The sequence below is a fragment of the Rhododendron vialii genome, chromosome 10a (genome assembly GCF_030253575.1).
Source record: "Rhododendron vialii isolate Sample 1 chromosome 10a, ASM3025357v1".
NCBI classification, from domain to species: domain Eukaryota; kingdom Viridiplantae; phylum Streptophyta; class Magnoliopsida; order Ericales; family Ericaceae; genus Rhododendron; species Rhododendron vialii.
Window position 1 is genome coordinate 3056743 of NC_080566.1, and position 27228 is coordinate 3083970.

Below are 27228 nucleotides of genomic sequence, written 5' to 3' on the forward strand. Positions count from 1 at the left end.
CACATTAATAATCTTCTTCCGAAACATAATTGAACTTTATTGGAAGACCATTGAGTTCTAAAATCCTACTTTTGAAAGTTTGATATTTTGATTATCTTCTCTGTTAGGTCACAAATCACATTGAACACACGTAGAAGAATCTTAATTCAAGCTCAGGTGAGACCCTCTCTGCATCTCCCAATAATGAAGCAAAGCTCATAGCAACTACATGGATCAGATCACCCAACTCAAATTCTCCCCAAAAAATAGAAAATTTAAAAAAAGCCCAGTTGTCAACAGGCCACATGATTGCAAGAACAGTTTTTCAGTATCTCAGGCCATATGCCAGGACAAACCAAATGTACAGAAACAAATTTCCTGGTACCAGTTTGTTAATCTTCAGAAACCAGGATAAATAGGCTGACAGATAACCTTCAAAAGTGTAAACATGTCTTTCAAGACCGGTGCCTGCCCCAAAAGTTACCAGACCTGTAGGTGGAAGAGCCTCCATGAGCATGACGAAACAGACCCCAAACAGAGTCCCAGTCAAATGAGACAACTGGATGAGGATAAGGTTTCTCTCGCGCGGATGGATACGGTTCACCAATGAATTTTCTGTTACATGTGGTTTTTGGCTTGATGAACTGGGAGGAGGGAAGTTGAAGAAGCCTCCACTTTGATCAGATTGAGATGTTGCTAAGCCCCTTGGACTGTTGGAACTCCTGACAAGGGGAATGATAGGTGGCGGCGTGCCAGGTGGATTGCTCAGTTGTTGCTGGTGGTGAATTCCATTGGCATGAGAAGCTGATGTTCTTTCATGAGAACGACTGTTGCTACAAAGATGAACGATTGACCAGAAGAACGAGCTAGCAGCTCTAGGAACAGGCCTAAGGAAAGAATATGAGCCGCCCTATTTAGCATCAGATTCAACCAAATATCACGATGGGAATTCGACCAAACACCAGTTGTTGCTGGTGTTTGTCATCCAAAAGGCAACACAGAGAGCCAAGTTTGCAGCCTGTCATCACTGTTGTGGTTCAATTAAAAGGTACGTTGAACATATTAGTGTGTTCTCATAAAACACCAAAACACAATTTGAGGGGGGAAGAGAATGTATTCCATGAAGTGAATAAAGAAAACATGACTGACTCCCATCTCCAACCCATCTTCAAACTCATCCCAAAAGTCGAAACAATTCAAGTTGACGTCTATTCAAAATCCACCATGATTTAAGTCATAGGAGGAGGAGGGGTTGTAGCACTATCACATGAGAGAGCACAGTAGGGGCCTCGACACATAATGCAACGAAGAAACCAACCTATAACATTGCATCCTTTGGTATTTACAAAAAGCAACTTACCCACAACCATGAAATGATAGATGCACAACAGACCCAAATCTTTTCAAATCATCATATTCAACCCAGTAGGTCTCACAGTGGCAGGAGCAACTGAAGTTCCATCAGTCCTGTCAATGTGACCATTGTTTGAGAAAGGATGGGAATGACTGGAAGAATGAAGGGATCTCCAAGTGTGGAAACCATTCCACTGATCTTGTTGTAAGCTGCATCTGCAGACGTAAGTGGAAACATTTCCACCAACATTTGTCACAGCTTTATATCTGCAAAAAAGTACAAGTTGTCAATTATACTTCTCCCTCAGGGTTTTTGATGAGAAAACAGGATCAAAGATAAACACAACAAATCTGGCATTGTGGTTCTTTTTTCCTTTGATAACTCAAGATACCCGAGCCAGCTTACACACATCTCAACTAATCTCTGGTGGACCATTGTCCACGGGTAAAATTCCTTATGAAATGGCCTCATAAGAATGAATACACCGGAGAGTGTCCGAACTTGAGACCTATACCGAATCCTAAATCCACGCCTTAAAAGCAAAATAAAGTTTCCTTTGGTTTCTTTGTTAACAAGCAAGAGGGTTTGAAACTTTTGATTACTACTTTGATGATTGAAAGTGGGATCAACAAAGGTCTCTCTGATCAAGCCCCAAGCTCCCACAAGAGTTCTCTGAAGTCTGAACTGTATTCACCTACCAATAAAACCTTCCCTAATGAGCAAAACACTTTACATAAACTGATCCAACTAAACATGTTGATCAATAAGCCTCAAAAAAGCCAAAAAAGAACATCAGGAAAGACAGACATGTCTTGACATGAGGAACCCGAAAATAGGATGTAGTCAATATGAACGCATAGATGAAGAAATTAAAGACACAAACACAAGATAAAACTAGATTTGTGGGGTTCACACTTCACCCCAACGTGGCTACATCACATTTTTTTTGCAGGCTAAAACGGTTAGCAAAGGACAACCAGAGAAGTGACCGTTTCGGCATGATCATAGGAGTTCGCGAATTAAACCCTTACACACAAGACACGACATTTGTTTACAATGACAACTACGGACTACCACAAACGATTTCGAACTCGCCACCCATGCTAGGGAGGGATTTTCACCCGCACCTTAATTGCCAACTCAACTACCACCTCAGCTGAGTAGTAGCTTATTCAAGCTTGGTTTAAACCTCTAACGACTTTCAAAAATTGATTATGTATGTAGAAGGAAAACTTTTTGTTCATATTAATTATGTACGTAGAAGGAAAACTTGAAGTTTACACAAAAAAAGGTAACCTCAAGGGATCAAGTCCAAACTGAAAGCAATCATTTTGATTCTAAGAACCTAAATCCCTAGCAAAAACCAGTGCTAGCAAAAGCTCGTACAGTAATACGCAAAGTACTTGACAATTGCCTCAATTTAAACATGAAATGGAGCAAGAAATTCATTGTTTCCGCAGATTAATAGCTGTTAAGAGATCATCAGCAATTACATTGGTGTTTTCTAGTTGAGAGAAACTTATTCACGGCTCCGCGGTCAACATGTTCTTTCAGCTGCAACCAATCACGATCGGTCCGGATGTTAATGAAACATTTTCGCAAAAAGTTTAACCCTTCCCCAAAAAGGTATCATTAACATCCGGACCGATCGCAATTGGCTCTGTGAACAACTATTCACGGCTCCGCGTGAAAAAGAATTTCTCTATTGTTTCCATGTGCAAATATTATTGCCAAGAACAATGATATAAAAAAAAATCGAAATTAGCGGACCTGTTACAATGGAGTGAGAATCCAGAAGGCCTTCTGTGCCCAAAAACCACATTCTCTCTCTCCCTCTCTCTCTCTCTCTCTCTCCCCGTCGGGAAACGTCCCTACGTCGGAGTGAATGTATCCTTTGCTAAAATGGTTTCATCCAGTGTGGCCAAGTCTATTTTCACAGAAGCAACTTCACAGAAATGATCCTCGATTACAGGCCGGTCAGTGTTCGATTAGTATGATCTTCCACAATTTTTATCAGCTCGACAAGATCTACAACATGAACCCTCTCGATCAAGGAGAAAAATCGGAATGAGATCACAATTTGACGAATTCGGTTTTCTTCGTCGGAGTGATTTATTCAGTGTAGCCACATCCATTTTCGTAAAAACAAATTCACTCTAAATGCAAGCGATTATACATCGATAAGTGTCAGATTAAGATGATCTTAAACACGATATATCTTATTTTAAATCTCTAGAAGATGAACATTTTCGATTATAGATCTAAGCCCTAATGAGATCACAATTTTACTTAAATCATTGTTAAATTGTTTTCAAAGGACTTCTCAGGTTCAAGGATGAGAAGTCCTAATTATTTCACGCGACGTCGTTTTTAAGAAACCTCCTGTGTTGAATATGCGAGCTTGAGAAAAACTCGCGCCTGTCATATGCGAGTTCTAATGAGTGCCATTACGGTATTTCACTATGGAAAAATTCGCACTCCTCAACCCAACTATCATGAGCTTCGCATTCCCGCGTTTCATCTTCCATTTCGGGGTTTCTCCCAAGCCTTCAAACCTCCCAACGAACCATGGCTTCTTCCTCTTCTCCCCCAAGAAAAGAAGATTCAATACAACCACCCCCCCAAGCCTTCAATCGTCCCAACGAACCATGACTTGTAAAAGCTTTATTTTTGACTGATAGTATCTGTATTGATTGGTTTTTAAGTCAAGTGAGAACCTACTGGTGGTGGTTGGGGGCGGAGCAGCCGGAATTTACGGAGCGATTAGGGCTAAGACTTTGGCACCTGATCTCAACGTGGTGGTTATTGAAAAGGCGAAGCCTTTGTCAAAGGTTTTTTTTTTTCCTTGATAATTCAGGTGTTCGGGCCAGCTTATACTTACCTCGATTAATCCTAGGAAACAATCCCACCGCCCACTTGGCCCATAGTAGTTGATAGCACCTAAGAGATTTCGAACCTAAAACCTTAAAAGGGAGCAAACCTCTAAGTACTAAGCTTTGGAGATTATATGTTTTTTTTTTTTGTTTCCTTGATGATTCAGGTGTCTGAACCAGCTTATGCTTATCTCGATTAATCCTAGGGAACAATCTCACCTCCCACTTGGCCCCATAGTAGTTGATAGCACCTAAGAGATTTCGAATTTGAAACCTTAGAAGGGAGCAAACCCCTATGTCCCAAGCTGTGGAGCGTATATGTTTTTCTTATGTTGCATGATTAGACTTACTTCAGAGTTCTGTAATGCGGATACAGTCATAGAGCGAGCGTCTCTACTATCATTTCTACGTTGTAATCATTTTGGGTATCTGTTGCCCTCCATGCCACGGCAGTATTTTGGTGAAGAATCACTACAATTATCTTTACCAAGTTTTTGCCCCAAGTCCCCAACTGAACATGTTTTCTTGTTGAGATTTAGCGAATCCTTCTGTGATGTGAAAGTTATTGGTTGGCTCTTAATTGATAAAAAGGAAAGATATCAACTATATTTGACATGTCAAAATGGTTCTCTAAAGATATAACACATTCTATTGAAGGATAGAGAAAGCCCTTAGTGTGAGACTTGGGCTCCCCAGTTCTATCTTTGGTTTTGTGCATGGATTTCTCGATCTAGGAGTTATGACATGTTTTTGCTATGTTGGACTTTGTTCAAGTGAGTAGTTATGATTAAGCCCAGAAAAGAAAGTATATAACATCAATTTCCTGAATAATGTTGACCTTGAAGTTTCCCTTCTATCGTCTGCTATGTGAAAGTAGAAATGAAAAAGATCTGGACAAGTGGAAATGAAAAAGATTTTGACTAAATTGTTTGTTCTTCTTCTGTTGCATGAAAATACCTCAAATTGCCTTCTATTGTAGAGCGTGTATGTCCTAGGGCTTTGGATATTCTATCCGCTATAGTTCGTGCATCTTACATGCTTATGTGGTTTCCATAATTACATGCTTTGTGCGTAGATTCTGGCAGATCATTGTCCTAGGGGTTGTAAGAAACTCAGAGGCTCTTTCTTCAGCTAACATGGTCCAAAGGATACCATGTCCTGGTTTACTGATCACGGGGTGGAACTGAAGGTCATAAACTACATATAACATTTCATTCAATGCGTCGGATTTAGTCTGTTTTTCTCATAATCGAGTATTACATTTCTATTGTTAGACTGAGGATGATGGGAGGGTTTTTCCTGCTAGTAACAACTTGTCTTTTGTAGTCAACTGCCTTCCGTCGGAAGCAAAACAGAGGGGAGGTGCGTATTTGTCCTCAGTAGTGCATGGTGCTGTTTGTTCACTTCTCTCAATCTATTTATTTATGCAGTTCATCTATGTTCGTTTTTTTGGAGATGGTTCGGCTCTTTTGTCTTTGTTAGAGGCCTGCTCTTTCCTTATCCTTTTTTATTTTATCTTGGGGTGCTGTGCTATACCTTGCCAACCCAACAATTCACCAACCTCAGTGGAATGGATGGATCTTTCAATCAGGTCAATGTAGGTCCAGTTTTCAACTTATGTACATGAAAAAACCCAACTCCTGTCTTCTACAGTGTTGTTCTAAATAAAATGTACTGAAGATTAAGTGAGAACCCAAATGCCCTGTGGGCAAAGGTCCTCAAAGGCCTTTATTTTCAGGATTCCAACTGCTGGGAAGCCCGTAGAGAATCTTCACCATCTTGGATTTGGTGCACCTTACTAGAAGGAAGGAGACTACTTCAAGAAGGGATGAGATGGAATGTGGGTAATGGAGAATCGATTAATTTCTGGGAAGATACCTGGGTTCCTGAGCTAGGGGATAACAGAATTACTAGTCAACCTCCTCCTAATTGTGGGTGGAATAAAGTGGTAGATTTTATTAACCAAGTTAACCATACTTGGGATTTGGGAAGGTTCAGTAGCTGTGTTTCAGAGGATGAAGTCCTAGCTATTTCAAAAATTCCTAAAGGGGAAGACAAGCAGGTGTGGTAGAAGTACTCTGTTAAATCGGGGTATCATCAAGAAGTCAAAAAGCACACCCCCCCCCCCCCCCCAGCCTCTTCTTCTCACTATCCTCTGAAGTCTATGTGGACAAGACTTTGGGCAGTCCCTACTGCTCCTAAAGTGTTCCATTTTTTGTGGAAGTGGTTAAGAATTGGGTTGCCTCCAAAGCTAATCTGTTTAAAAGGAAAAATGTTCAAACTCTGCCATTTGCCCTTTGTGTAACTCTGTAAAGGAATCCATTGAGCATATTCTATTTCAGTGCCCTTGGACAAGAGCGGTTTGGTTTGGGAGTGGAAAGGCTTTCTGGGTTACGGACCAGCCTATTCGTTCCGCTGCTAGATGATGGAAGAGCTTTTGGGTGGGAATTTAGCTAAGGAAACTTCTCTTGAGGATGTAGCTGCTATCTTCCAAGTGTGCTGGGCAATCTGGAAAGCAAGGAACTCCTTCTTCTTTGCAGGTAAGTTTCCAAACCCAGGTCAGGTTATCGAAAATGCAAAAATTGCTTGCAGCGATTACTTGGTGGCTATGTTCAGAGGTCTAAAAGTGAACTTCCCTAAACCTGCAAGGGACTGTAAGTGGGTTCCTCCCCCTTCCTCTGTTAATAAATTCAATTGTGACGGAGCTTCAATTCCTCACGCAGCCTGGCTGCCTTTGGCGTTATCGCGAGAGATTGTGGTGGATATGCTCAAGTTTGGCGTGTTGGTAGAGTCTCTGTTTCTTCAGCTTCCTCTATTGAAGCCTGGGCCCTCTGTATCGCTTGCGATATTGCTATGGAGATGGGGTTCTCCGAGGTTATCTTTGAATCGGACTGTCAGGTGCTTATGAACTGCTTCAAGGAGAAACCAATGCCTTGTCTTTGGGAATTATGCTCCTTTGTGAAGGATATTAAAACCTGGGCTCATTCAAGGAATTGGTCTTTTGTTTGGTGTAATAGGGAAAAAAATAGGGCAGCGCATGGGTTTGCTTCTTACTGTCTCGGTAGAAATTTTGTCCCTCAATCAGGTTGTATTCTGGCTGCTTTGCAATCCTTAGTTGACTCTGATGTAATTCGGTAGTTTGTTTATAATATGACTCTCTTCAAAAATAATAATAATAATAATAATTTTGTGATACATTTGAGATTGAACACCTTAACAGAACTGGCGACCCTGTAGTGCACCCTTGCACTACAGGGTCTCCGTGTCCCACTTTAACTAGGAAATTCAGTGATAGATCACTCATTCTCTCATCTAACACCTTAAATGACCCCGATCAAGGCACATAATATACCCGACGCATTCCGTGCACAGATGGAGGGTAAATAAAGACAATAGCGGCAAGTCAGATGTATTGAGGAACTAACCATCAAATTAAATCCCCTTGGTTCTCAATACAGATTATAATGCCTCAATCCATAGAAACATATGCTCAAAAAAACCTAGTTAGCAGAGTGCTACATCAAAACCTAATAATTCATATAGCATCAGGCAGCTACTTAGCTTACACATTAATAATCTTCTTCCGAAACATAATTGAACTTTACTGGAAGACCATTGATATTTCGATCATCTTCTCTGTTGGGTCAAAAAACACATTGAACACAACATAGGAGAATCTTAATTCAAGCTCAGGTGAGTCCCCTCTCTGAATCTCCCATAATGAAGCAAAGCTCATAGCAACAACACGGTTCAGATCACCCAATTCAAATTCTCCCCAAAAAAATAGTATATTTAAAAAAAGCTCAGTTGTCAACAGGCCACATGATTGCAAGAACAGTTTTTCAGTATCTCAGGCCATATGCCAGGACAAACCAAATGTACAGAAACAATTTCCTGGTTCAAGTTTGTTAATCTTCAGAGACCAGGATAAAAACGCTGACAGATAACCTTCAAAAGGGTAAAACATGTCTTTCAAGACCGGTGCCTACCTGGGTACCCCAAAAGTTACCAGAACTGTTTGTGGAAGAGCCTCCATGAGCATGACGAAACGGACCCCAAACAGAATCCCAGTCAAATGAGACAACTGGATGAGGCAAATAGTTTCTCTCGCACGGATGGATACGGTTCACCAATGAATTTTTTGTTCCACGTGGTTTTCGGCTTGATGGACCGAGGAGGGAAGTTGAAGAAGCCTCCACTTTGATCAGATTGAGATGTTGCTAAGCCCCTTGGACTGTTGGAACTCCTGACAAGGGGAATGATAAGTGGAGGCATGCCAGGTGGATTGCTCGGTTGTTGCTAGTGATGAATTCCATTGGCATGAGAAACTGATGTTCTTTCATGAGAATGACTGTTGCTGCAAAGATGAATGATTGATCAGAAGAACAAGCTAGCAGCTCCAGGAACAGGCCTAAGAAAAGAATATGGCCCTATTTAGCATCAGATTCAACCAAATATCATGATGGGAATTCGACCAAACACCAGTTGTTGCTGGTGTTTGTGGTCCAAAAGGCAACTCGGAGAGCCAAGTTTGCAGCCTGTCATCACTGTTGTGGTTCAATTACAAGGTACGTTGAAGAGAATGTATTCCATGAAGTGAATAAATAAAACATAACTGACTCCCATCTCTAACCCATCTTTAAACTCATTCCAAAAGTCTTAATAATTCAAGTTGACGTCTATTCAAAATCCACCGTGATTTAAGTCATAGGAGGAGGAGAGGTAGTGGCACCATCACATGAGAAAGCACAGTAGGTGCCGCGAGACATAATGCAACAAAGAAACCAACCTATAACGTTGCATCCTTTGGTATTTAAAAAGCAACTTACCCACGACCACGAAATGATAGATGCACAACAAACCCAGATCTTTTCAAATTCTCATATTCAACCCGGTAGGGTCTCACAGTGGCAGGAGCAACTGAAGCTTGATCAGTCTTGTCAATGTGTCCACCGTTTGAGAAAGGATGGGAATGACTGGAAGAATGAAGGGATCTCCAAGTTTGGAAAGCATTCCACTGATCTTGCTGTAAGCTGCATCTGCGGATGCAAGTGGAAACATTTCCACCATCAATTGTCACAGCTTTATATCTGTAAAAAAGTACAAGTTGTCGATTATACCTCTTCCCTCAGCGTTTTTGATGAGAAAACGGGATCAAAGATAAACACAACAAATCTGGCATTGTGGTTCTTTTTTCCTTTGATAACTCAAGGTACTTGAGCCGGTTTACACACATCTCAACTAATCTCCGGCGGACCATTGTCCACGGGTAAAATTCCGTATGAAATGGCCTCATAAGAATGAATACACCGGAGAGTTTCCGAACTTGAGACCTATACCGAATCCTAAATCCATCCCTTAAAAGCAAAATAAAGTTTCCTTTGGTTTCTTTGTTAACAAGCAAGAGGGTTTGAAACTTTTGATTACTGCTTTGATGATTGAAGGCGGGGATCAACAAAGGTCTCCCTGGTCAAGCCCCAAGCTCCCACAAGAGTTCTCTGATGAGCAAAACACTTTACATAACCTTATCCAACTGAACATGTTGATCAATAGGCCTCAAAAAAGGCAAACAAGAACATCAGGAAAGACAGATATGTCATGAAATGAGGAACCCGAAAATAGCATCTAGTCAATATGAACGCTTAGATGAAGAAATTAAAGCCACAAACACAAGATAAAACTAGATTTGGGGGGTTCACACTTCACCCCAACGTGGCTACATCACATTTTTTTTGCAGGCTAAAACGGTTAGCAAAGGACAACCAGTGAAGTGACCATTTCGGCATGATCATAGGAGTTCGCGAATTAAACCCTTACACACAAGACACGACATCTGTTTACGACGACAACTACGGACTACCGCAAACGGTTTCGAACTCGCCACCCATGCTAGGGAGAGATTTTCACCTGCACCTTAATTGCCAACTCGACTACCACCTTACTCGACCGAGTAGTAGCTTATTCGAGCTTGGTTTAAACCTCTAACGAGCTTCAAAAAGTGAAGGCTTTACTCTCCCTCTTTTGTTCATATTAATTACGTATGTAGAAAGAAAACTAGAAGTTTACACACAAAAAAGTAACTTCAAGGGATCAAGTCCAAACTGAAAGCAATCATTTCAATTCTAAGAACCTAAATCCCTAGCAAAAACCAGTGCTAGAAAAAGGTCGTACAGTAATACGCAAAGTACTTGACAATTGCCTCAGTTTAAACATGCAATGGAGCAAGAAATTCCTTGTTTCCGCAGATTAATTTTTGTTAAGAGATAATCAGCAATTACATTGGTGTTTTCTAGCTGAGAGAAACTTATTCACGGCTCCGCGGTGAACATGTTCTTTACCGCAGCAACTAATCACGATCGGCTTGGATATTAATGAAACTTTTCCGCAAAAAAGTTTAACTCTTCCCCATAAAAGTTTCCTTAACATCTGGAACGATCGTGATTGGCTCCATAAATAACTATTCACGGCTCCGCTGATGAAAAAGAATTTCTATTTCTTGTTTCCATGTGCAAATATTATTGCCAAGAACAATGAAAGCTATAAAAAAAAAAAAAAATCGAAATTAGCGGACCTGTTACAATGGAGTGAGAATCCAGAAGGCCTTCTATGCCGAACAATCACATTTTGTCACTCTCTCTCTCTTTGTCGGGAAACGTTCCTTCGTCGGAGTGAATGTATCCTTTGCTAAAATGGGTTTCATCCAGTGTGGCCAAGTCTATTTTCATAGAAGCAACTTCACAGAAATGATCCTCGATTATGAGTTGGTCATTGTTCGATTAATATGATCTTCAACATTGTCTATCATCTTGACAATCTCTACAACATGAACCCTCTCGATCAAGGAGATAAATCGGAATGTGATCACAATTTGATGAATTCAGTTTTCTACATGGGAGTGATTTATTCAGTGTGGCAAAATCTATTTTCGCAAAAACAAATTCACCCTAAATGTAAGCGATTATATATCAATAAGTGTCAGATTAAAACGATCTTAAACGCAGTATATATTCTTTGAAATCTATACAAGATGAACAGTTTCGATTATAGGTACAACACCAGATGAGATCACAATTTTGCTCAAATCATTGTTGAATGGTTTTCAAAGGACTTCGCAGGTTTAAGATGAGAAGTCCTAATTATTACGCGCGACGTCGTTTTGAGAAACCTACTGTGTTGAATATGCGAGCTTAAGAAAAACTCGCGCCTGTCATATGCGAGTTTTTAATGAGTGCCATTACGACACAGATAACCGAACTCCAGTCATCGTCGTCCCCCCCACCTCTCTCTCTCTCTCTCTTCCTCTCCCTGTATACGTATTGTACTCCCTCCGTTCCAAATTGTTTGTCCGGTCCGCAAAACGAGAACTAAAAAATAATGCACTTTTTTAAAGAAAAAATTCAAACTTTTTTCATAAACTAAAAGAACTCATCGATATCTTGTGAATTGTTGAAAAAAATTTGATTTTTTCTTACAAAAATTGTATTATTTTTGCGTCCTCGTTTTGCGGACCAAACAAACATTATGGGACGGAGGGAGTATTTCACTACGGGCTCTCTAGTTTTTCCCTATGTAACCTTTTCATCTGTTGCACTGCACGAGTGGGAAAATTCGCACTCCTCAACCCAACTATCATGAGCTTCGCATTCCCGCGTTTCATCTTCCATTTCGGGGTTTCTCCCAAGCCTTCAAACCTCCCAACGAACCATGGCTTCTTCCTCTTCTCCCCCAAGAAAAGAAGATTCAATACAACCACCCCCCAAGCCTTCAATCGTCCCAACGAACCATGAGTTGTAAAAGCTTTATTTTTGACTGATAGTATCTGTATTGATTGGTTTTTAAGTCAAGTGAGAACCTACTGGTGGTGGTTGGGGGCGGAGCAGCCGGAATTTACGGAGCGATTAGGGCTAAGACTTTGGCACCTGATCTCAACGTGGTGGTTATTGAAAAGGCGAAGCCTTTGTCAAAGGTTTTTTTTTTCCTTGATAATTCAGGTGTCCGGGTCAGCTTATGCTTACTTTACCTCGATTAATCCTAGAAATGATCCCACCGCCCACTTGGCCCCATAGTAGTTGATAGCACCTAAGAGATTTCGAACCTGAAACCTTAAAAGGGAGCAAACCCCTAAGTACTAAGCTTTGGAGATTATATGTTTTTCTTGTGTTGCATAGTTGGATTTTTTTTTTTTTTTTTTTCTGCATAGTTGGATAGTTAGTTAGTCAAAGGTTTGTGTGTGTGTGTGTGTGTGTTTTTTTTTTTTTTTATCATTCAGGCTAGCTTACGCGTATCTCAATTAATCAAGAGGAACAATCCCACCGCCCATTTGCGGGGTCCCAATTAAAGCCAGAGCAAATCTATGTATGAAGTTATGAACTGACTCCATATAGTAGTTGATAGCACCTAAGAAATTTCGAACTTGAAACCTTAGAAGGGAACAAACACCTATGTCCCAAGCTTTGGAGCTTATAAGTTTTTCTTATGTTGCATAGTTGGATAATAATTAGGTTAGTCCTTTTGTTCTTTTTGTAGTCTTGAAGATGATTTTGTAGTGGTATGTAATAGGATTGTGTGAGTTTTCTGAAAGGAATTGTGGTGTGTTTGGAAGGTAAAATTATCTGGAGGCGGGCGATGCAACATGACAAATGGGCATTGTGCTGACAACTTGGTGAGCATTGCTAGGATTAAAAGTTTTCTATTGGAATGGAAATGTGGTACTTATATTTCTTCTAGTATACTTTGTACGTGCGTTTTTGCATTCATGTACATACATTTAAGTTAATAGATTTATACGAGTTTGGTGTTTAAATCCTGCTAAATTTGGCGCTATGATGACTCTTGGTGTAGATTCTGTAGAAGAATTTATCAGGGATAAATTGACAAATTATTCAGCAAAAAAAATTTTAAAAAAAAAATTATGCCAAGATTAGACTTACTTCAGAGTTCTGTAATGCAGATAGAGCCTCTCTGCTATCATTTCTATCTTGTCATTTTGGGTATCTGTTGCCCTCCATGCCATGGCAGTATTTTGGTGAAGAATCACTACAATTATCTTGACCAAGTTTTTGCCCCAACTGAACATGTTTTCTTGTTGAGCTTTAGCGAATCCTTCTGTGCTGTGAAAGTTATTGGTTGGCTCTTATTTGGTAAAAAGGAAAGATGTCAGGCCCTTAGTGTGAGACTTGGGCTCTCCAGTTTTCTACCTTTGGTTTTGTGCATGGATTTCTCAAGCTAGGAGTTATGACATGTTTTTGCTATGTTGGACTTTGTTCAAGTAGCTTTAAATTGGAGTAGTTATGATTAAGCCCAGCAAAGAAAGTATATAACGTCAATTTCCTGAATAATGTTGACGAAGCAGAAATAAAAAAAAATCTGGACAAGTGGACATGAAAAATATTTGGACTATATTGTTTGTTCTTCTTCTGTTGCATGAAATTACCTCAAATTGCCTTCTATGTTAGAGCGTGTATGCCCTAGGCTTTGGATATACTATCCGGTATAGTTCGTGCATCTTACATGCTTATGTGGTTTATAACGCTTTGTGCATAGATTCTGGCAGATCATTATCCTAGGCGTTATAAGGAACTCAAGAGGCTCTTTCTTCAGCGAGCATGGTCCGAAGGATACCATGTCCTGGTTTACTGATCATGGGGTGGAACTGAAGGTCAGAAACTACATATAATGCTTCCCTTTTTAACATTTCATCGCATTGTTTTGCGTCGGATTTAGTCCGTTATTCTCACAATCGAGTATTACCTTTCTATTGTCAGACTGAGGATGATGGGAGGGTTTTTCCTGCTAGTAACAACTCGTCTTCTGTAGTCGACTGCCTGTTGTCAGAAGCAAAGCAGAGGGGAGGTGCGTATTTGTCCTCGGTATTGCATGGTGCTGTTTGCTCACTTCTCTCAATCGATTTATTTATGCAGTTCATCCGTGTTCGTTTTTTTGGATATGGTTTGGCTCTTTTGTCGTTGTTAGAGGCCTGCTCTTTCCTTATTCTTTTTTTTTTTTTTTAAATCTTGGGGTGCCGTGCTATACCTCGCCAACCCAACAATTCACCAACCTCAGAGTTGAATGGATGGATCTTTCAATCGGGTCAATGTAGGTCCAGTTTTCGACTTATGAACATGAAAAAACCCAACTCCTGTCTTCTACAGAGTTGTTCTAAATCAAATGTACTGAATGTCATTGGTTAGAACCTTATGCCTTTTATTTGATTTGCTATATATTGTAGTTTTTTATACTGTTGATGACTTTGTGTGCTCCTAAAGTGTGCCATTTTATGTGGAAAGTGGTTAAGAATTGGGTTGCCTCCGAAGCTAATCTGTTTAAAAGGAAATGTTCAAACTCTGCCATTTGCCCTTTGTGTAACTCTGAAAAGGAATCCATTGAGCATATTCTATTTCAGTGCCCTTGGACAAGAGCGGTTTGGTTGGGAGTGGAAAGGCTTTCTGGGTTACGGACCAGCCTATTCATTCAGCTGCTAGATGGATGGAAGAGCTTTTGTGTGGGAATTTAGCCAAGGAAACTTCTCTTGCGGATGTGGCTGCTATCTTCCAAGTGTGCTGGGCAATCTGGAAAGCAAGGAACTCCTTCTCCTTTGTGGGTAAGTTTCCAAACCCAGGTCAGGTTATCGAAAATGCAAAAAATTGCGTGCAGCGATTACTTGGCGGCTATGTTCAGAGGTCCAAAAGTGAACATCCCTAAACCTGCTAGGGACTGTAAGTGGGTTACTCCCCCTTTCTGTTATTAAATTCAATTGTGACGGAGCTTTCAATTCCTCACGCAGCCTAGCTGCTTTTGGCGTTATCGCGAGAGATTGTGGCAGATATGCTCAAGTTTGGCATGTTGGTAGAGTCTCTGTTTCTTCAGCTTCCTCTATTGAAGCCTGGGCCCTCCGTATCGCTTGCCGTACTGCTACGGAGATGGGGTTCTCTGAGGTTATCTTTGAATCGGACTGTCAGGTGCTTATGAACTGCTTCAAGGAGAAACCAACGCCTTGTCCTTGGGAATTATGCTCCTTTGTGAAGGATATTAAAACCTGGGCTCATTCAAGGAATTGGTCTTTTGTTTGTTGTAATAGGGAGAAAAATAGGGCAGCGCATGAGTTTGCTTCTTACTGTCTTAGTAGAAATTTCGTTCCTAAATCAGGTTGTATTCTGGCTGCTTTGCAATCCTTAGTTGACTCTGATGTAATTCGGTAGTTTGGTTATAATATATGACTCTCATCCAAATAATAATAATAATAATAATTTTGTGATACATTTGAGATTGAACACCTTAACAGAACCGGAGACCCTGTAGTGCACCCTTGCACTATAGGGTCTCCATGTCCCACTTTAACTAGGAAATTCAGTGATAGATCACTCATTCTCTCATCTGACACCTTACATGACCCCGATCAAGGCACAAAATATACCCGACACATCCCGTGCACCTGCATTAATCTTGGTAGTTTATCTCGGAGGAATTATTTTGTCCTTCCACAAAAAGTGGAAAGAGATGAAGGGTAAATAAAGACAATAGCGGCAAGTCAGATGTAGTGAAGGAACTTACCATCAAATTAAATCCCATTGGTTCTCAATACAGATCATAATGCCACAATCCATAGAAACATATGCTCAAAACAACCTAGTTAGCGGAGTGCTACATCAAAACCTAATAACTCAAACAGCATCAGGCAGCTACTTAGCATACACATAAATAATCTTCTTCCGAGACATAATTGAACTTTACTGGAAGACCATTGTGTTCTAAAATCCTACTTTTGAAAGTTTGATATTTCGATTAAATTCTCTGTTAGGTCACAAATCACTCTGAACACAACATAGGAGAATCTTAATTCAAGCTCAAGTGAGCCCCTCTCTGCATCTCCCAATAATGAAGCAAATCTCATAGCAACAACACGGATCAGATCACCCAATTCAAATTCTCCCCAAGAAATAGTACTATATTTTAAAAAAAAGTCCAGTTGTCAACAGGCCACATGATTGCAAGAACAGTTTTTCAGCATCTCAGGCCATATGCCAGGACAAACCAAATGCACAGAAACAAATTTCCTGGTTCCAGTTTGTTAATCTTCAGAGACCAGGATAAATAGGCTGACAGATAACCTTCAAAAGGGTAAGCATGTCTTTAAAGACCAGTGCCTACCCCAAAAGCTAGCAGACCTGTTGGTGGAAGAGCCTCCATGAGCATGACGAAACAGACCCCAGACAGAGTCCCAGTCAAATGAGACAACTGGATGAGGCAAATGGTTTCTCTCGCGCAGATGGATACGGCTCACCAATGAGTGTTCTGTTTCATGTGGTTTTTGGCTTGATGGACCTGGAGGAGGGAAGTTGAAGAAGCCTCCACTTTGATCAGATTGAAATGTTGCTAAGCCCCTTGGACTGTTGGAACTCTTGACAATGGGAATGATAGGTGGCGACGTGCCAGGTGGATTGCTCGGTTGTTGCTGGTGATGAATTCCATTTGCATGAGAAGTTGATCTTCTTCCATGAGAACAAATGAACGATTGATCAGAAGAATGAGCTAGCAGCTCTAGGAACAGACCTCAGAAAAGAATATGAGCCGCCCTATTTAGCATCAGATTCAACAAAATATCATGTAGGGAATTCAAACAAACACCAGTCCAAAAGGCAACACAGAGAGCCAAGTTTGCAGCTTGTCATCACTGTTGTGGTTCAATTACAAGGTACGTTGAACATATTAGTGTGTTCTCATAAAACACCAAAACACAATTTAGAGGGAAAGAGAATTTATTCCATGAAGTGAATAAAGAAAACATAACTGACTCCCATCTTTAAACTCATCCCAAAAGTCTAAACAATTCAAGTTGACATCTATTCAAAATCCACCATGATTTAAGTCATAGGCGAGGGAGGGTTTGTAGCACCATCACATGAGAAAGCACAGTAGGCGCCGCGAGACATAATGCAACGAAGAAACCAACCTATAACATTGCATCCTTTGGTTTTTACAAAAAGCAACTTACCCACAACCATGAAATGATAGATGCACAACAGACCCAAATCTTTTCAAATCGTCATATTCAACCCGGTAGGTGTCACAGTGGCAGGAGCAACTGAAGCTCGATTAGTCCTGTCAATGAGACCACTGTTTGAGAAAGGATGGGAATGACTGGAAGAATGAAGGGATCTCCAAGTGTTGAAAGCATTCCACTAATCTTGTTGTAAGCTGCATCTGCGGACGTAAGACCAAGTGTTGAAAGCATTCCACTAATCTTGTTGTAAGCTGCATCTGCGGACGTAAGTGGAAACATTTCCACAATCGTTTGTCGCAGCTTTATATCTGCAAAAAAGTACTAGTTGTCGATTATACTTCTTCCCTCAGGGTTTTTATGAGAAAACAGGATCAAAGATAAACACAACAAATCTGGCATTGTGGTTCTTTTTTACTTTGATAACTCAGGGTACTCGAGCCAGCTTACACATATCTCAACTAATCTCTGGCGGACCATTGTCCACAGGTAAAATTCCGTATGAAATGGCCTCATAAGAATGATAGCACCGGAGAGTTTCCGAACCTGAGACCTATACCGAATCCTAAATCCAGGCCTTAAAAGCAAAATAAAGTTTCCTTTGGTTTCTTTGTTAACAAGCAAGAGGGTTTGAAACTTTTGATTACTGCTTTGACGCATTACCTTGATGATTGAAGGTGGGATCAACAAAGGTCTCTCTGATCAAGCCCCAAGCTTCCACAAGAGTTCTCTGAAGTCTGAACTGTATTCACCTACCAATAAAACCTTCCCTAATGAGCAAAACACTTTACATAAGGCCTTGTTCGTTTGGTAACTTTGGGTATTTCAGTTTTGGTAGTGAGTGGAGAGAGAAATAGGGTAATAATTGAAGAGAGGAGTAATGAGTGGAGAGAAATAGAGAAATAAAATTAATAATTGAAGAAATAGGATAATTATTGGAGAAAGATATAGGATAATAATTGAAAAACAAAGTAAAACTTGAAAACGAACAAGGCTAAACTGATCCAACTGAACACCTTGATCAATAAGCCTAAAAAATGGCCAACAAGAACATCAGGAAAGACAGATATGTCATGACAAGAGGAACCCAAAAATAGGATCTGGTCAATATGAACGCAAAGATGAAGAAATTAAAGACACAAACACGAGATAAAACTAGATTTGCATGGTTCACACTTCACCCCAATGTGGCTACATCACATTTTTTTTTTGCAGGCTAAAACTGTTAGCAAAGGACAACCAGAAAAGTGACCGTTTCGGCATGACCATAGGAGTTTCTAACTGCTCTGAAATGTTCAGCTGGAGGTGGGTACCTATCACCACAGCCGCAATAAGGTGCGAATTAAACCCTTACACACGAAATCTGTTTACGACGACAACTACCGCAAACGGTTTCGAACCCGCCACCCGTGCTAGGGAGGGATTTTTGCCCGCACCTTAATTGCCAACTCTACTACCACCTCAGCCGAGTAGTAGCTTATTCGAGCTTGGTTTGAACCTCTAACGAGCTTCAAAAAGTGAAGGCTTTACTCTCCCTCTTTTCTTCTGTAACTTTTTGTTCATATTAATTACGTATGTAGAAGGAAAACTAGAAGTTTACACGAAAAAAAAAAAAAGTTAACTTCAAGGGATCAAGTCCAAACTGAAAGCAATCGTTTTGATTCTAAGAACCTAAATCTCTAGCAAAAATCACTGCTCGCAAAAGCTCGTACGGTAATACACACAAAGTACTTGACAATTGCCTCAATTTAAACATGCAATGGAGCAAGAAATTCCTTGTCGCCGCAGATTAATAGCTGTTAAGAGATCAGCAGCAGTTACATTGGTGTTTTCTTGTTGAGAGAAACTTATTCACAGTTCTGCCGTGAACATGTTTTTTACAACAGCAAGCAACCAATCGTGAATGTTAATAAAACTTTTCCGGAAAAAAGTTTAACTCTTCCCCGGAAAGTTTCAATCTGGACCGTTGCAATTGGCTCCATAAACAACTATCCACGCCGTTAAAAAGATTTTCTCTTTCTTGTTTCCATGTGCAAATATTTTTGCCAAGAACAATCAAAGCTATAAAAGAATGGAAATTAGCGGACCTGTTACAACTGAGTGAGAATCCAGAAGGCCTTCTGTGCCGAACAACCACATTCTCTCTCTCTCTCTCTCTCTCTCTCTCTCTCTCTTCGTCGGGAAACGTCCCTTCGTCGGAGTGAATGTATCCTTTGCTAAAATAGGTTTCATACAGTGTGGCCTAGTCTATTTTCATAGAAGCAACTTCACAGAAATGATCCTCGATTATGCGTCGATCAGTGTTCGATTAATATGATCATCCACAATTTTTATCACCTTGACAAGATCTACAACATGAACCCTCTCGATCAAGGAGATAAATCGGAATGAGATCACAATTTGACGAATTCGGCTTTCTTCGTCGGGGTGATTTATTCAGTGTGGCCAAATCTATTTTTACAAAAACAAATTCACTCTAAATGTAAGCGATTATACATTGATAAGTGTCAGATTAAAATGATCTTAAATACTATATATCTTCTTTCAAATCTCTACAAGATGAACAGATTCAATTATAAATATAAATCCTGATGAGATCACAATTTTTCCCAAATCATTGTTAAATGGCTTTCAAAGGACTTCTCAGGCTCAAGATGCGAAGTCGTAATTATTATGCACGACGTCGTTTTGGAGAAACCTCCTATGTTGAATATGCGAGGTTCAGGTCAACGCAGTTTTGAAGAAGAAACTCGAGCCTATCATATGCGAGTTTCCAATGAGTGCAACAAGGCCCACAACGATACAGATAACCGAACCCCAGTCGTCTCCCTCTCTCTCTCTCTCTCTCTCTCTCTGTATACATATTGTATTTCACTATGGGGTTTACTCTCTAGTTTTTCCCTATGTAACCTTTTCATCTGTTGCACTGCACGAGTGGGAAAATTCGCACTCCTCAACCCAACTATCATGAGCTTCGCATTCCCGCGTTTCATCTTCCATTTCGGGGTTTCTCCCAAGCCTTCAAACCTCCCAACAAACCATGGCTTCTTCCTCTTCTCCCCCAAGAAAAGAAGATTCAATACAACCACCCCCCTCATTTCTGCTCAACTGGTAATTCATTCTCTCCATAAAAACGAATCCAGTCGGTTATGACTTTTAAAAGCTTTTATTTTTGACTGATATTATCTGTATTTATTGGTTTTCAAGTCAAGTGAGAACCTACTGGTGGTGGTTGGGGGTGGAGCGGCCGGAATTTACGGAGCGATTAGGGCTAAGACTTTGGCACCTGATCTCAACGTGGTGGTTATTGAAAAGGGGAAGCCTTTGTCAAAGGTTTGTGTGTGTGTGTGTGTGTTTTTTTATCATTCTGGTGTCTGGGCTAGCTTACGCACCTCGATTAATCCTGGGGAACAATCCCACCACCCACTTGTGGGGTCCCAGTTAAAGCCGGAGCAAATCTATGTATGAAGTTATGAACTGACTCCATATTAGTTGATAGCACCTCAGAGGTTTCAAACTTGAAACCTTAGAAGGGAACAAACCCCTATGTCCCAAGCTTTGGAGCTTATACGTTTTTCTTATGTTGCATAGTTGGATAAAAATTAGGTTAGTCCTTTTGTTCTTTTTGTAGTCTTGAAGATGATTTTGTAGTGGTATGTAATAGGATTGTGTGAGTTTTCTGAAAGGAATTGTGGTGTGTTTGTAAGGTAAAAATATCTGGAGGTGGGCGATGCAACGTGACAAATGGGCATTGCACTGACAACTTGGTGAGCATTTCTAGGATTAGAAGTTTTCTATTGGAATGGAAATGTGTTACTTATATTTCTTCTAGTGTACTTTGTACATGCGTTTTTGCATTCATGTACATACATTTAAGTTAATAGATTTATACGAGTTTGGTGTTTAAATCCTGCTAAATTTGGCGCTATGATGACTTGGTGTAGATTGTGTAGAAGAATTTATCAGGGATAAATTGACAAATTATTCAGCAAAAAAATTTTTAAAAAAAATTATGCCAAGATTAGACTTACTTCAGAGTTCTGTAATGCGGATAGAGCCTCTCTGCTATCATTTCTATCTTGTAATCATTTTGGGTATCTGTTGCCCTCCATGCCATGGCAGTATTTTGGTGAAGAATCACTACAATTATCTTGACCAAGTTTTTACCCCAACTGAACATGTTTTCTTGTTGAGCTTTAGCGAATCCTTCTGTGCTGTGAAAGTTATTGGTTGGCTCTTATTTGGTAAAAAGGAAAGATGTCAAGCCCTTAATGTGAGACTTGGGCTTTCCAGTTCTACCTTTGGTTTTGTGCATGGATTTCTCAAGCTAGGAGTTATGACATGTTTTTGCTATGTTGGACTTTGGTCAAGTAGCTTTAGATTGGAGTAGTTATGATTAAGCCCAGAAAAGAAAGTATATAACATCATTTTCCTGAATAATGCTGACCTTGAAGTCTCCCTTCTATCGTCTGCTTCATGAAGCAGAAATAAAAAAAATCTGGACAAGTGGAAATGAAAAATATTTGGACTATATTGTTTGTTCTTCTTCTGTTGCACGAAATTACCTCAAATTGCCTTCTATGTTAGAGCGTGTATGTCCTAGGGCTTTGGATATATTATCCGTTATAGTTTGTGCATCTTTCATGCTTATGCGGTTTCCATAACGCTTTGTGCATAGATTCTGGCAGATCATTATCCTAGGGGTTATAAGGAACTCAGAGGCTCTTTCTTCAGCGAGCATGGTCCGAAGGATACCATGTCCTGGTTTACTGATCACGGGGTGGAACTGAAGGTCAGAAACTACATATAATGCTTCCCTTTTTAACATTTCATCGCATTATTTTACGTCGGATTTAGTCCGTTGTTATCACAATCGAGTATTACGTTTCTATTGTCAGACTGAGGATGATGGGAGGGTTTTTCCTGCTAGTAACAACTCGTCTTCTGTAGTCGACTGCCTGTTGTCAGAAGCAAAGCAGAGGGGAGGTGCGTATTTGTCCTCGGTATTGCATGGTGCTGTTTTCTCACTTCTCTCAATCTATTTATTTATGCAGTTCATCCGTGTTCATTTTTTTGGATATGGTTTGGCTCTTTTGTTGTTGTTAGAGGCCTGCTCTTTCCTTATCCTTTTTTTTTTTTTAAATCTTGGGGTGCCGTGCTATACCTCGTCAACCCAACAATTCACCAACCTCAGAGTTGAATGGATGGATCTTTCAATCAGGTCAATGTAGGTCCAGCTTTCAACGTATGTACATGGAAAAAACCCAACTCCTGTCTTCTACAGAGTTGTTCTAAATCAAATGTACGGAATATCATTGGTTAGAACCTTATGCCTTTTATTTGATTTGCTATATATTGTAGGTTTTTTACTGTTGATGACTTTGTGTTGCATATGAAAAGTTGGGTTGCAATTTAACTTGGTTGTGGACCTTGATCAAGCAGAATGCACATCAGGATTTGTGTACCTGGCCGGCCCGGCCCCAGGTAGTTGGGAAAGGCTTACTTGAGTTGATTTGCCTTTACGGTTTTATGTTGCCTAGCGTCCCGATGTATAATGGGTTATGCGATTCCATTAACTTTTGGAACATCCATCGCCATCACCATATCATGCGTTTTTGCTTCATATAGATATAGCCAGGGTAAAAGTTCTGATAACGCAGAACTATTCTTTTCTGTTAGAATTGTGAAATAGGCGGAACAATATAGAAGTGTGGTGAAGTGTAGAGTCTTTTCTGTTAGCTAGACAACGTATTCAAGTCTGCAACAAATGTTCTACCTGTGCCTCTCATGGTAATGGAATCTATGGCTTCATTGCTCACACATACTCGTATCATCTTTGTAGCCATCCCATCTAAATTTGATAATAAACCTCCTCCCTCAGAAATTAAGTTAATTGGCAGTTTTCTTCATAGATCTTCACAGCACATTTTTCCAGTATCGTGAAAAATATATATATCAACTCGTCTATCCTGAAATGTGAGTCAATCAGTTTTGCTGCAGACTGGAAAAGTTGTTACAACGGCGTCTATGACTGCTGGTGGGAAGTTCCTTCTGAAGATTGAGAAGCGTACAGTTGATAGTGTGGAACATGTTGAAGCTAATTATCTTTTAATTGCAAGTGGTAGTAGCAGGCAGGTTGTATGTTTATTGACATTGTAATCTACGCAGATTAGATGTGCATGTTGTTACATTATTACTGTTGCTGTTACAGGGGTATACTCTTGCTACTCAACTTGGTCATTCTATCATAGATCCAGTACCAAGCTTATTCACTTTCAAGATTGAGGATCCCCAGTTGGCAGAGTTATCTGGTGTAATGGTCTTTTTCAACTTACAATTTATCCTTCCATTACTTGTTGATTTTTTAGAATCTTTTCTCTTTACTACAAATCATAATCATGCGAGTTCCCTCAGTGTACATTGGCATATGCCTCCAGTGTGATTCTGTAGAATTCAGGAAGTGGGTATAAAGACTTAACATGCACTAAAACTAAAATAAAGTGGGGAATAAAGTCTTTAATCTCCCATCAAGCAACAATTACAGGATTGAGAAGTTCAAATTGCAATCCTGTCGATCCATGATCATACAACTGATCAAAAGTATTAAGATGGTGTTGTTCCTTGAGGTATGAAAGAATTAATCTCCACTGCCCAGTTTACAAAAGAGACGGTATAATAATTTTTTGTTGTCAAAATGTAGTTGCAGTGTTGTCTGTACCTTAATTTGTGCTGTCATGCTTGTGTGATGCAGCAAATGAATTTCTTCATCTTGTAAAGTCTACCTAAAGTTAAGGTTTTCTTATTTCATCTTTTCAAGAATCTAGATGATTAAATTTGTCATGCAATGTGTTTAAAAACTATTTTTGTAGATTTTTTTGTAGCATTCCTACTACAACTTTCTCTCAACGTAATTTTATTTCATTCTCATCTTCTTTTACTTCTTAAGGACATGTTGGTGGTTGATTACTTTTTTAACATGACAAACTTATGCATTCAAACCATGAGACTTCTGATCACTGTTCTTCATTATGGTGCCATACATTGCACTGATAATTGTAATCCCATACCATCCTAAATTCTATAAAGGAAAGATATGAATACCAAAACCAACATCATTATGTGTATATTGTTTTCAATTGCTGGTCACTTATTGTTGTTGCATTTCCATGTCCAGGTTTCATTCCCTAAAGTTAGAGCAAAGTTAAAGCTAGAAACTGTTGGGAGGAGTATACCACACCTTACACAGGCATGCTTTTCTAATTGGTGTGATTTGTAAGACAAGTATGTGGATGCAACTAATTATTTTTGGAATTTAGGTTGGACCCATGTTAGTCACGCACTGGGGACTGAGTGGACCAGTAATCCTTCGATTGTCTGCTTGGGGAGCCCGCAATCTGTTCAGTTCTGATTACAGAGGTAAAGAACTGTTCCATTATTACTTTTAAATTATAAGTTCGTCTCTCTTCAACTTTTTAACATTCTGGTTCAGGTACACTATTCGTGGATTTTATTCCTGACCTTCATAGTGAAGATGTGAAGTCCTTTCTTATTGAGCACAAGAATCAGTTTGTGGTAATTCTCTTCAACAACCTATCCTAGCCATTTTACTTATGAAATGATTTCCATCGCTTGCAAACATGTTATTGGCTGAATTACATGTAAATGAGCTTGGCTCCTTTAGTGGAGGAACAATTTTTTCTGATTTTCAAAGGAAAAGAGAGGGATCAATATGTAGCTGCTTGTCTAAAGGAATGGAAAACCCAAGCTAAACCTGTATTCTCTTATAAGCTAGATAGAAATCTGAACGAGGGCAAATGACAGCGAGTGTGAGTCATCACCTAAAACCCTAAAAAAGGTGTAGTGGATTTACTTACGAGATAGGAGCCGTAACATGAGAGAGTTGAAATAGAAAAGAACTGATTGTCTTGCCTCGGAGATTATGTTTTAGGCTGTATAAAATATAAATCAAGAAAGCCTTACAAAGTTGATGACCCAGGAGTCTCGTTTCTCAAAAGATGTCCTTTTTTTTAGGGCTACAAATCAAATTAAACTTCAATGCCTTTCCGCCTTGTTGAGCTAGAGCAACAGCAGGATTTTGTTGTCTTATCTTTGTGCTTTCACCCATGCAGAAGCAAAAAGTGCTGAATTCGTGGCCTTCAGAATTTGGCCTTGTGAAGAGATTTTGGAAATATGTACTAGATCGTGAGGTTGTGAGATCATTGTTTTGGAACATCACATGTAGGTTCCGCATTGGAGTTTTGTTCTAAATTGTGACTTTGTGTTTTCACATGCAGGGTTTAAATGGGGATACCTTGTGGGCTTCTCTTTCAAACAATGCATTATTATCTGTTGCTTCTCAGTTGAAGCAGTGTTCATTCGTATTGAAAGGGAAGGTACAATTCAGCTGTTCACTTGTCCAAAATTTCTTTTCCTTTCCTTCGGATACTTTAATTGGATCTTTGAATACTGAAGGGCATATTTAAGGACGAATTCGTCACCGCTGGAGGCGTTCCAATGTCTGAGGTTCTCTCTCTCTCTCTCTCTCTCTCTCTCTCTCTCTCTCTCTCTCTCTCATGTTCTTGTGTCGAAAGTTGATTCTAATTCTAATTCTCATGCTTCGTGAAGGTAGCACTTAGCACAATGGAGAGCAGGATACAGTCAAATCTATTCTTGGCTGGAGAGGTAGTTTACTTGCTGCACTTCTGGAATCTTGGGTATCTTTTATCATTTGATTATTGGTAAAGGTTGGGCGAGTGCTATTGCATCTTTATGGTTGAAATTCATTCAAGTTTAAGTCTAAATTCCATTACCCTACTGCTCTGCTTAAACATGCAATTATGATACCTCGTAATATTTCCAAACAATTAAGCCCCATATGTGGCACTCAAGATTTTGAACTTTTCTGTAGGTACTAAATGTTGATGGAATTACTGGAGGTTTCAATTTCCAGGTAAGTAAAGCATGAGCAAAGAAGTTCATCTTTATATGTATATTTTTCATCTGCTATTGCTATCCGGGCATCTTTCACTAAAATATAATTTTGTTCTAATTAAACTTTTTTTTTTGCAAGCCAAATTGCAGCCTTCCATTAGTTGACCACTCAGTTTCATTATTAGTGGCTTTCTCAATTTTTGTGCAGAATGCTTGGTCGGGTGGATACATTGCGGGAACGAGCATTGGCAATCTCGCAGTAGCTGCTGGTCTGAAGGATGAAGTAGAATTAAGCCTACGGAGTAGTTAAAGTGAATTAGCTCTTTTGTTTGTACGAAGACACCTATGTATCTGAGAAGTTTGGAGGGAAGATTTTGAAGATGTCAATTAGTGGATTGTGAGCCGAACTTCTCTTCAATTTTGATCCTTTGTTTCTTCTTAATTTTTCTTGTCAATCGTTGTGTTCTTGTAGGCTATGTCATCGACAATTTATGTCAGCTGGCATTAGTCGGACATAGATAGCTATATGAACAAACATGTTTGGCAGTGTTGACTCTGTCCCGGCTTTAATTAGGCTGTAAATCGTGGGATTGGTCCCTTTGATTATTGGGTTCGTTAAGCCGGATACCGAATGATAACAAATACTGATTTTCGTGGAAACCAACTATTAGTAATGGCTTCATCCTACTGTTTGTTGGCGTTGATGGTGTGCCTAGTTAAAGATTATGCTTAGAAGGTTGTGGATAAAGTTGCAACGGCTGAGAAAAATGGGAAAACATATTTTAGTTATAATATGTTTCTATTCCAGAATTTCCAGGACCATCGGGGATGTGATATCTTTGTTTGTCCTGACTTTTTGGTAAAGTCGTAAAGACTTATCTTTTTCGGTCTTTTTTGCCTGTCCTATATGAATTTTTTTCAACTTTGGTGGGTATTTTTATGATTTACGGATTCTTTTTATCGAGAAGAATGAAATGTTGTAAGTTAAAAACTAACAGAAAATAGTAACAAAAAGAGCATACAAAAAAGTTAGGCCAAAGGGTTCTATTCGAAGACCATCGCGAGCGTGATATCCTTTTTCGGGTGTGTAAAGT

The 27228-nt window shown here is 39.7% G+C and overlaps 3 protein-coding genes across 43 annotated transcripts; 2 read left to right on the forward strand and 1 right to left on the reverse strand.

Annotated features, from left to right (window-relative positions):
• Positions 1–69: 69 nt before the first annotated feature.
• On the reverse strand, positions 70–19725 carry LOC131302421 (uncharacterized). Of its 26 annotated transcripts, XM_058329060.1 has the most exons (5): positions 19291–19616; positions 18204–18516; positions 17867–18001; positions 1416–1599; positions 236–812 (listed from the first exon to the last, which is right to left on the reverse strand). In XM_058329060.1, the coding sequence occupies exons 4-5, from the start codon at positions 1580–1582 to the stop codon at positions 305–307; spliced, it is 675 nt and encodes a 224-aa protein (XP_058185043.1). In that variant the 5' UTR covers positions 1583–1599; positions 17867–18001; positions 18204–18516; positions 19291–19616; the 3' UTR covers positions 236–304. The 26 variants fall into 26 exon arrangements, 9 of the variants coding, with proteins under 9 accessions (XP_058185043.1, XP_058185045.1, XP_058185042.1 ...); XM_058329062.1 differs by lacking the exons at positions 1416–1599; positions 18204–18516 and adding an exon at positions 9113–9296 and having other exon boundaries at positions 17867–17955; positions 19291–19620; XM_058329059.1 differs by lacking the exons at positions 17867–18001; positions 18204–18516; positions 19291–19616 and adding exons at positions 1939–2027; positions 10778–11037.
• LOC131302422 (uncharacterized) lies at positions 4548–15449 on the forward strand. 7 transcript variants are annotated; one of them, XM_058329068.1, is made up of 4 exons: positions 4548–5395; positions 13971–14058; positions 14609–14806; positions 14990–15449. In XM_058329068.1, exons 3-4 carry the CDS (start codon positions 14688–14690, stop codon positions 15402–15404), a joined length of 534 nt encoding a protein of 177 aa, XP_058185051.1. In that variant the 5' UTR covers positions 4548–5395; positions 13971–14058; positions 14609–14687; the 3' UTR covers positions 15405–15449. The 7 variants fall into 7 exon arrangements, with proteins under 7 accessions (XP_058185051.1, XP_058185053.1, XP_058185055.1 ...); XM_058329069.1 differs by lacking the exon at positions 4548–5395 and having other exon boundaries at positions 13871–14085; XM_058329067.1 differs by lacking the exon at positions 4548–5395 and having other exon boundaries at positions 13871–14058.
• LOC131302420 (uncharacterized) lies at positions 12003–26794 on the forward strand. Of its 10 annotated transcripts, none has more exons than XM_058329051.1 (16): positions 20032–20314; positions 20411–20536; positions 20911–20970; positions 21882–21995; positions 22102–22216; positions 23193–23338; positions 23415–23522; positions 24378–24449; positions 24520–24619; positions 24693–24775; positions 25333–25410; positions 25498–25596; positions 25676–25726; positions 25833–25885; positions 26112–26153; positions 26343–26449. In XM_058329051.1, exons 1-15 carry the CDS (start codon positions 20171–20173, stop codon positions 26116–26118), a joined length of 1356 nt encoding a protein of 451 aa, XP_058185034.1. In that variant the 5' UTR covers positions 20032–20170; the 3' UTR covers positions 26119–26153; positions 26343–26449. The 10 variants fall into 10 exon arrangements, with proteins under 10 accessions (XP_058185037.1, XP_058185035.1, XP_058185033.1 ...); XM_058329044.1 differs by having other exon boundaries at positions 20033–20314; positions 25829–25885; positions 26343–26794; XM_058329046.1 differs by having other exon boundaries at positions 20033–20314; positions 22102–22206; positions 23204–23338; positions 25829–25885; positions 26343–26794.
• The last annotated feature ends 434 nt before the right edge of the window (positions 26795–27228 follow it).